Here is a 10,807-nt window from a genome sequence, read left to right as displayed (position 1 = left end):
GTACTTTGCCTCTGCACCAGTCTCTCCCCCATTTCTGGGTTAGCACTCTCCATCAGAGACCAGGAATATCATGGCTTCCTGTTTGCCGATGTCAGCCATTACCGTGGCCAATTGGTTGATGTTGCCGCTGTGGAAATGCTGTGCCTCCCACAGGTCCAGGATCACAGAGGTTGGACTCGCTTTGGAAGCAAAGAAGCTCATGTGTCTGCAGAGAGCAGGAGAGAGGAGAACACAAAAACAACAGTGAGGGGAATAAACACATTTTTATTAAATTAAGTGATGCACACATATCAAAATAGTCCCTCAATTTCTCTCTACCAACACAGTGTTAGGAAAACCCTTCAGCTGGTAGTTTATTGTACTTCCCCTGCCAATATCAAGTTTTATTGTGTGTTATATTGCTGGATCCTGATACACCGTGTTGGAGCACTAAGTAAAAAAATGATCAAAGCTGCAAGAACGCAGCCTAGTGCTCGTGAAGCTGCCATCAAAAACAGAATTTCTGGCAATTTTTATTTGAAGACTAACAGCGTAAGCCCCATTCCTCTTCATCTGATGTTGAAATTGGCCCTAAATCTCAAATAGTAAATCCTATATGGACTTCCACGGTTAAGTGGGAAGTGACCTTTTCCCATTTTAGGAGCAGAACCTTTATGATCAAACCCAATCAATGACAACAAAGCAGTGGCCCCAGCCAGCTGTATATTTGATGTTGAGTGAGATCTGATCCCCGCAGTACCTGAAGATGCTTGTTTGATTTAATGGCCTTTTCCTGTTCTTCAAATGTCTGGGGGTCCTAACTGTTAAGTCGAGTACACATGACATTAAAAAGAAAGAGAACAGTGTAAAACTCCTGGCATAAAAGGAAACTGCAGCGGGAGTGTTTCTGATGGGTGGGGAGGGGGCGGAGGTGAGACAGGAAGCACCAAAAGCCACCAGGTCCTTTTCACCTGCAGAAAGGTCAGACTGAGTCCATCACTTCATCGTATCTTCTGTTTATTTAGTGAGGCATTCTGTCATGGTTATAAATATGTGGCTGCTTTGTCAGTACATAAACACTGAGAACATTGTCACTCTGCTATTTTGAGTCAACTGGATTTTAGAGCACACAAAGCCTCTGCTCTGTGTCGGGCGAGCACAACAAAGAGAAGTGCAGGTCAAAATAAATAAATAATAAAAAAAAAAAGTCTGGGAATGAACCTCTATGTCATTATTCAGATAAAAGAGACAGAGCTTAGCGTCCGACACGTCAGCCCTGCTTATTCACCTCGGCGTGTGAAACACGAGCTTATCTTGTATGGCTCAGACACAGACATTTGCGCTGTCTTGGGGAGAGAAAGATCAAATAAAAGGTTCTTGGCATTTTAAGTTTTATTGATTGGTCCCGTTCTGCTTGGTCTGAACGCTTTATGCACACAGCAACAAACACAGAAATACAGCATGACAGAATGCCAAGGAGCTGCTGCTGCCTTCTGAGTGCGACATGATGTTGGGGACACATCAAACAACAGAGCAGTTGTTCCTTCCTGAGGCCTAAGTGACGATTGATTATGTTGAGCAAAACATTGTTAATTAAAGCTGCAGTGCATCAATTCAGTTTGTGATTAATTGGGGTAAATAAAGTTGATTGGACAAATTAAGTGTATCTATTTGATTTCATTACATGGTAGAAATTAAACTGGAGGATACGGGATCAATGTGAGGCTACTTTCTGTTACAGGTACTCCAGTGTTAAAAGCCAGTTACTGTGAGAAGGAATGGGCCTGAGCTCAGCACAAAGCCAAATCTATTCCTTCTTTTTTTGCCACTGATGGGCAGCTAGCTTGCTACCTTTCCAATTACAGCTGTTAAACAGAAAGTAGCAGGCACACGTTTAGCTGCAGACTTTAAGCTGCTTACCTATTCCTGAGGAAAAAAGGAAGGGGGGGGGGGTCATGCTTTCTTACAGAAATGATAGCTGTATCCATCAAGTCCTTATTAATCCTGTAATGTTAGTTGTCTCAAATGAGGATTAGTTTGCTAAGGCAGAACGTTGTTTATTTTAACCTTAGAAGAGACACTTGACTGTGGTGCAGAGGTAGGAAGTAACAAAGTACAAATATTTCATTACTGTACTTAGCCAGGACAATGTACTGGTCTTGTGTTTTGTAATGAAGAAACATGTCAGCCAGCGCAGCAGTGTGTTTTCATTTTTGAAGAAGAACAGAGAGGTCTGTTGCACAAACGAATAAGCTAATCCAGGTTGGAGACTGACGGACATTAACTGTGAGTAGGTTTTATTGGTTGGTTTTATTCTCTGTATAGAGACTGTTGAAAAGACTATTAGCAAAGAAAATGACCAACCTCATCCTTAAAGGCTTAATTAGACCTGAAATCTATTCTTGTTGGTTAATGTTAATTATTCTTAGGATTTTTTAAAATTTTATTTGAAGTTAGAATGGTTTAATAGTCTTGGAAATATATTCATATGATGTGAGGCTGTCATGGAAATTTTACCAAATCATGCATAAATCAATTGTAATGTTAACTGATGCTTTTCATGTTTGATATTGGGTAAACTATTGTCAAAATCCCTGAGTATTTGTGTTAGCAGGATGTGCCAGAGTCTGGCTCTTCCTAGGCTGAGTATGGCAGCGGGATTGCAAGGTACAGTGCTCTGCGTGAAGGACGTTATGTCTGCATGTTTTGACTATGTCCGCATACCTAGATAGCAGAATTATAAATAGGGAGTGCTCGGGACAATCTTTGCTCTTTGCTGTGGAGACCTATTGCTTTTTGAATGCACTGAGTGCTTTCATGAAAGTTTTATTAAATCAATACTTCAATTTTTACCATAGGTCTTTTTTTTTTTAAATCTGTACTTCTACTTGAGTAACAAAAGTGTGTACTTTTGCCATCTCTGCTGTGGTGATGCACTTAATACCAGTTGAGAAAAATTACTGGTGTTTCACAGTTATATGTTCACTTCTACATCAATACGACTCTTCACAGTTAGTGTGACTCCATGTTCCATGATAAATGAGGCTCTACTACATTTCAAAAAGAGCTTCTGGCCTGCTCCAATGATCAGTGATCAGATAAGGCATTATGATATTGTACAGCTGGTATTTACCTCTCAAGTTTAAGTCTTTGTGCTAGCATCCTCCAGTCGGCTCCGTTGGGACAGGGGGCATCCAGGCTGCTGCAGATCTTCTGCCTGATGAGGTACGGGATCTGAAAGGCGCTGGGCCCTGCCAGAGCTGTGGCATTACTGTCCAGTAACAGAAACTCGGAGTCCACAGCTCGAGCATCCTGGTAAGAACAAAAAGTCATAAAGCACAACCTTCAGCAAACAACATTTTATATCATAAAAACAATTCCTCTATGAATAATAAAAATGCAGGGTAATTGCAGCTGCAGAATATATTGCTGGTTCTGTGAGAGTAGTTACGCTGAATGTTACCTTGGCAATGTTAAAATCGAGGCTAAAGCTCTGTCCCTCCCCCTCCACCTGCCACACGCACAGCTGGCAGGTGAGCTCACAGGTGCTGAGGCTGAGCCGCTCCAGTGTGAATGTGCAGTGCAGGTACCGCTGGGAGCCGTTCCAGATGTGGTAGAACGGGATCTCCTGCAGAAAAAAAAACAAAAAAAAACCTGCAGCACGTACAAATGGCACTGCAGCAGCACAGTCAGAACTGCATGTCTGAAACACTCCATAACCGGACCGTCTGCCTAGAACACACTGAAATAATCATTACTTACACTGACATGAGCTGTCAGTTTTAGGTGAAAATATATCTGAGGCAGCAGACTGACAATGCTTAGGTAGGTTCAGGGGAAATAATGTGCTGGTACTGACAGTTTCTGTAAAGGGAGTTAATAGCTGTCTGACCATCTGTAAGCTAATATTTTAAGAGATAACAGATCTACAATATGTCTCACATGGGAAATATTTTCTATTTATCCATTACTTTCCTGTTTATTTGGGCCTCAAATGTGACTCGGAGATATACACCCATCAGCCACTTTATTAGGTACACCTGTACAATTGTATGCAATTCAGTGCAACACTTCCACCTTAATATCTGTGTTTATGAAGCTCAAAATGTTTCAGTTTTTGGTGAAATTGTCATACCTGTATAAATTCAGTTATGTATTTATTACTGAGGTCATAGTTAAGGGTGGTGTTGTACTGGACTGCATTATATTTAGAGGTGTGTCTATATTTTTGTCCTCCCAAGCTGCATACATGAGAGGGTCAGAATATTAGAATGTAATTATTTTGACTACTACATGTACAGCGGCAGTACCAGGGGGAGTGTTTGGTAGAATGTATTCAAGGCTGACAATATCTACATGTTTCTAACTGTTGTTCCATATCTGTGCTTCATTTGGGCTTCACAGGGAACACTAACATCTCACTTCACCCAGGGTGCAACAGCTGACAACAACTCAGTTTGAGACTTAAGTGGGGCTGCGGTACACGCTGCTAACCAAACGGGGGCACTGTTACCCAGGCAGACAGGTGACAAACGAAGCCAGGCAAAATGCACAAAAGTCTTCACAGGGCCCCAGGGAGACTAAAGGACTTTTTTGACCGCACTGCTGAGAGGGGAATAACACTTCCAAATGAACAGGCACAGTCCAGAGAAATAAGCCTCTGTTCTGGGTGCATTGTTGCTGCTGCTTGCTTAGCACAGTCTGTGTTGTTCTCTTTGGGGACCTGGTGCTTACATAGTTACAGCCAAAGCATTTTTAGTCCTCTTTGAACAAGCCCTTGTGTCTCTGTCTCAAGGCTGCAGGAGTGGGGAGAGTAGTAAAGGTGGAGAGGTTCCAAGATTCAGGTTGTACAGTTCCAGATATTTACATACTGCTCTACATGTTAGTTTTGTTTTTTTTATCTGAGCTCCCTTTGAGAGAGCGGCAGCTAGGATAATCAATCAGGATGCAGCTCTGGGTTAGTGCACAGAACTTAGTGCCCAGCTCCTATATGTACATGAATACAGCCCATGCACAGGCACAAGCAGACAAATTTATGCACACAAATACACAAAAGGTTCCCTTGACTCCGACAAACATCTTAAAGTTGTGCACCATGCCAGAAATAGAAAGGTTATTGGACAGAGGAGCCCTAAAACACTCCTTTGTTTGAATCTTTCAAGTGATCAACTGAAGCCACACCAAAACAGACTTAATTAAACTCTGAATCAACTAAAATTAAAACAACTTTCCAGAGACACAACTGGACTATAAGCCCTCGTTAACAATAAAAAGTTTTTCCTGAACTTTTGATTGCTCAGTAACAATTGCTGTCGCTGACACGTACTCCATTCTTCTTTCATTTCTCTGCAAGGCTAATTTAAAATAACTCAAGACAACATGGATTTTAAATTGCATATGCAAACATATTAGAAAGCCCTATAACTGCTGATCCATAAATTTGACAGATTCATCCAGGCACTTGTATTACATCTTTGTGCTCCCACTGATCTGGAGTGACTCCCCTGCCCTCGCAGCCCCCCAGGGCCACCCAACACACCTGGTAACCAGCTAGCAGCTTGCTTCTCCAGTGCGCCTGGGGCATGTCGTGGATGGACAGGCGCAGGTTGTGGTAGCTGTCTTTGAAAAGCAGGATGTGAGGCTCGTCAATCAGCCGACCCCCGAGCTGTTGTTCCATCTGCATCACCTCCTGATGAAAGAGAGAGAGGGAGGCAGGGGGAGGAGAGCAGCGGCGTCAGGGCTCAGAAGAAACACATTTTGCTCACAGTCACAGAAGTAAGTGAAAATGTGCAAAACAATTCATAACTGAGCTGGTTTCCTGTTCATACTTTTTATGGTACATCAGTCACACACAAAACTGTAGAGTTTTAAACAAAATGTCTGTTTATACGCACAGGCAGAAATAAAAAGAAACACAGCAACGCACACAAAGACATGGATAATGGTGGGGACAAACAGCGACCTGACTCAAACAGATCCCCCCCACACACACACACACAGGCATAGTCTTGCTTGCTTACATATAAATACACACCAACACATACACAGCTGAAGCATAGGCAAAGGTACAGTACATCGTAGGTCAGGAAGATAGTGTCCCTGCATGCAGCCACAGCGGGCAACTACCGACTTGTCCTTACAACGCTTTAATGTCACCACAAGGTTGATCCCCAGTCTCAGCATGTGTGTGTGCCCAGCCTTCAGCAACTACATTAGCATGCAGATACTGCTGCCATCCCGGCCTACTAGCTAGCCAGGCAGTGATGAAGGAAGTGGACGAGCCATTAGTCAACTGCTCATTGTTCTCGCATGGCGACTCTCCTTAATTTCATTTTTGTTTTTGTGCCAGGAGAGATTTGTACATGCATGTCTAATATTTTAATCTCTGTGGGACTTGCTCAGTGGACCATTTGTTGCCATCCAAATGACCATCTGGAATGGGATGATAATATCTGCTGCATTTTCTCCTGATCTATCAGTTCATTTTAAGCTGGATGCTCTGTGCTGCACGAGTCCTTAAGAACCCACTACTTTTGTCGGTGTGTTGTTCACATGTGCTACCTCTCACTCCAATCAGAGGAGCATATTACAACAGAGAAAACAGAACTCTGAAATTGCTAGTGTGAAAAGACCTCAAAAATAAGATATGTTCTTTTAATCTGTCTGAGGACAGAAACAAGAACACAGCAGAGGGAAAACAGTCAGCCAGAATGTGCCTTGGAGTCTAGGACATTTCTCAAAAGCAAAGGCTTCAAGAGGGAGATGTGTGTATAGTGGCCATATGTTGAGCGCTGCATGCCAACATGGTTGCCCATGGTATAATTTCAGCAAAGACATCTAATTAAGGTGGAGAATTGCAGTAATTTCTATCTGCACAAGACTGATTGAATTTTCTGTCCCCATTCCCAGGCATGGGCCAGACTGATTCCAATTGTAATGGAAAGGAAGCTGTTAATTATCCGTTTGGAATCCTTACCTGCTTTTATTATTTGGTGCGCTCTCTCCTTCACTGAGCACTTTTGGGTTCAACTCCAGAACTGGATTTCCATGTTTGCTCAGTGCATTGCTAATTTGCAGGTTTGCTTATCTTCCTGTTAACATGAATATTATGCCACCTGTGATTATCTGTCTTCCTGCATTTACATGGGTTTATTCATCCAAACACAACAGAAGTTTACAATGATCTGAATGTATGTGGCTAGCCAGAATACTCTGCCTACTGTACTGCCACACTGGAAGCCTTGTGGTGTTACTCAGCCCACTCACTCACAGAGGGAAGGTCAGACAATGGCTCTGAATCAAACTGTCGAGGTCTAATGAGTTAATAACAGGAGGCAGCGCATTCTCCACTGAATTAAAAGCCCTCTACTATTATGTCTCGTACGCAGACAAACGGTACATTATGAGGGCTTCCAGAGAGGATCATTTAACACAGTTCTTAAGTACAATTTACTGGGAGCTTTTAGCTTCACAAATTGGGGCTGGTGGACTTTGATCAGGTCTTTGACTCATAGCAATGGCTCTATAGGATAAGAGTGCAGAGCGCCAATTACATTATCAACATCTAGCTGCTAGACTGAATATTAACTCACCTGTCTAACAGTATGTCAGGTTCAAGGCTGCTACAGCAGGATTACAATCAAACAAGGTCAAGGATTTGGCACCTCAGCTACCTATCAGGGATACTAAGCTTACTGTGGGAGAATACACAACAATGGATGATGATGCACTTGCTTCTTTACAGTGTGCATGTTCTCGCTTTCAAATGACGCTGTCTTGCTTGTTTATTGTTTATGCGTGTCTGTGAGAATGTGTATCAGTGTGTTTTTGTGCAGGACTTCAGCATATGTTCTGGACTGAGAGAATAATGGCCCTCTTTACGCCCCATTATCTTGTTAACAAATGACAGTGTGCGCAAGCTAACAGATGAGAAGCTAAATTTGACCATATTATTTACTCTTTCTGGAGGAAAACAATGCAAAGTTTTGGATTAGTTTGTCTAATCACATATTAATCATTGGCACAGAACTAAAATTGCGTGTCCATTCAGTGAAGATGAGAAGGGCGGCTTCTCTTGAGACACCCTGACCCTGTACAACTGTGGAAACATTAAGATGCATGATGGGCAAGAAGTTCAAGTACTGCAGGAGAAAAACCCCTTTTGTTCTGAAGGAATCCAAGATAGCCTGCAGTGTGTGTGAAGACTGTGAATTTAGAGTCAGGCAGAGCCAAGACCACCCCCTGACATTAAATGAGGCTGGCTAAAGAGAGTGAGCTAGAGCACAGAGGAGTGAAAAGAGCAGGAACAAGAGAGAAGGAGAGATGGAGGCAGCTTAACATTTGTGTCTCCAGGTCACTGGAATGGCCAGCTTTAGCAGGAGAGATAATAGGATTACTGCAATCATGGCCACGGTTTTCTATGACTTCAACCCCCTTCCCACCCTTACTCATCTCTCCCACCCTTCTTCCTCACCCATAACCTCATGCTCTCAGATCGGACCAGAGCTGGGAATGTGATGGACTGGGGCTGGGTTTCCACCGGGAACCAAGACACACTCATACAGCTAATCTGTTCAGGCTGGTGCTGACAGAAAGAGGTTAGTGACTGCACCGAACTATCTCTTGCAACAAAAAAAAAAAAAGCCAGCCATCGGATGTAACGAAGAAGCACTCTAAACAAATCAAAGTATTGGCATAAAGCACTGGACTGGTTCAAAGCTACAGATTAAAATATTCTGCTTTCCTCACATTAAGGTCAAGCTCTTACATGTGGTTTTCAGTTGTTCTGTCTTGATGTGTAAAACTGGCTCTGATGAGGATTAAAACCAGCATTTGATCAGTCACTTATTCAAGATACACATAATCTAAAATATATAGCAAAACACAGGCTTTAATATCCTCCTAGACTCACCCTCCACTTACAGCAATATTGTGTCCCTGTGTTTAAAAATGTGCATTCATAGTGACGATCCATTTTCAGAGCTGCTCTTTTCAGGCAAATGCATTTGTTTATAGAGAGTAGCCTGGCTATGTGGGCTCCATAAATCTGTGTATTTGTCAGCAGGATGTGACAGGCTTTTCCTCTCTGACTGAGAGTCTATCAGTCTAAGCTCCAGTGGCCGCGCCCGCTACAGTCAACTCTGATTAATAACTACAAATAGAAGGGACTTGTCTGCTCAGTTATAAATGGGGACTGTGTTTGCTAGGGAAAAGATGCACATTCTGCTTGATAAATCACAGAGCGGTAGAGGGAAAAACAGCACACAGGAAAACAGAAATATAATATGGAAACAATTTCTCAGCTGGGCTCAGTGATAAAGTTGACTGTCTTGTTTAACTTAATGCGAGCAATTACTGGGCTACAGTATGCTGCTCTGTTATTTTTCCTAGAATTTACTGCCAGTAACTATTCTGATGGAGGAATCAGAAAAACTGTTTGCATTACACTCTCTAGGCTACATGCTGGCATTCTTTCTCCTCTCGTACACACACAAAAAAAACCAACCTTTCAGCTCAAATGTAACTTGCTGCTCAGGAGCCAACAGTGTCATAGTGGGAGCACATATACAGTTTATGAGCCCTTTTATATGCAAATAATAATAATGGTTTAAGGTCAAATAGTGTAGGAGTCACTATTTAGTCAGTAAGACATCAATTAGTCACTTTTTAAAAGGTACTCTGATTTCTTATCAGCTGTTAGAGGGTCTAGTGAGACTCAAAACAGAAACCACTCAAACGCTGCTCTTTGCCACTCACATTACGTCCTGTTTCCTAGTGACGACGTGAACTACAGATGCCTGGTTGCAACCAACTATACAAAATGCAGCCTCCAATAGCGTTAACTGACATGTAAACTAGGTACAAAGACACTAACGTTATACACAGAGCTCAAATTACTCCCTGACCATGCTAAGTCACTAATGTTTTTTGGCTACTCTGAATGCTCTTCATTTGCACCCCCACCCCCACCCACACACAAAACACACACACACACACACACAAAAAAAGCAAAACAAAAACAATAATGTTAACCCTGGATTTTACACTTTGTCCCACTCTCTCTGTGCAAAAGAACATGACCTCTTTAGTCTGGCAGCCACATTTCTTTTAGCTGGCTGTTTGAAATGTCTACTCACAGTTTGAAAACACTTCTTATAACCCTCATTAGGTTATGGGGTTATGGACTGTACTTTGTCAACAAAGAAGTAGAAAAAACAACAAGAGGGCTATAGGTCACGAGAAGATAAGTGCTGTAGGCTGAAACACCATGTCCTGTCCCATTTTCATTTGATTTGTCTGACAATGCTGCCACCATGAGAGAAAAATGTATATATCCTATGTCATAATGAGAAACCTCTCATTAAGATACTTGCTCATTTTTACAAGATATTTTCTCATTAAAATGCAATATTTTTCATGTTATTATGACATACTGTATTTTCTCATTAAATAAACTCGTTAAATACTGTAGGCTAGTTAGTCATTAAAATGCCGTATTGTATTTTGTCATTATAATATGAGCCCTGAGCTTGAAGTGAGTAACAGCAGTGACTTTGAGCAGCACCTCACTGAGTTTAGCAGCCTGTCACCCATCAACACCCTCCCGTACCAACTTTCTACACAATGATTGTGCCTAGGAGGTGGCGCTCCAGCCGGTCTGTTTTCACAATTAATTCCATGCACAATTATTAGTCCACAAAATAACACACGAATGCGGCTCATGAGTGACGATAAATAAAAAGAATACCCTGCACATCCTGCTGATGTTACAGACATTACTGACAGCAGATAAAGTCAATGTGTGCTCTGCTGTCACTCACTCCAAGCT

The 10,807-nt window shown here is 42.1% G+C and overlaps 1 protein-coding gene across 4 annotated transcripts in view; it reads right to left on the bottom strand.

Moving 5' to 3' along the window:
- unc5a (unc-5 netrin receptor A) overlaps positions 1-10,807 on the bottom strand; it is a 132,346-nt gene continuing 121,539 nt past the window's right edge. For all 4 annotated transcript variants that reach the window (XM_020595479.1, XM_020595488.1, XM_020595497.1 and 1 more), the window contains 4 exons: positions 5,519-5,668; positions 3,443-3,607; positions 3,113-3,291; positions 1-205 (listed from right to left, as the gene is read on the bottom strand). In XM_020595479.1, coding sequence (XP_020451135.1) covers positions 40-205; positions 3,113-3,291; positions 3,443-3,607; positions 5,519-5,668 — 660 coding nt within the window. In that variant the 3' untranslated portion in view covers positions 1-39. The remainder of the gene's footprint in view (positions 206-3,112; positions 3,292-3,442; positions 3,608-5,518; positions 5,669-10,807) is intronic.

Source organism: Monopterus albus, unplaced genomic scaffold, assembly GCF_001952655.1.
Source record: "Monopterus albus unplaced genomic scaffold, M_albus_1.0 scaffold2.1, whole genome shotgun sequence".
In the NCBI taxonomy this organism is placed as follows: Eukaryota; Metazoa; Chordata; class Actinopteri; order Synbranchiformes; family Synbranchidae; genus Monopterus; species Monopterus albus.
Note: the sequence above shows the minus strand (reverse complement) of the source record. Positions and strands in the feature narration are given on the sequence as shown.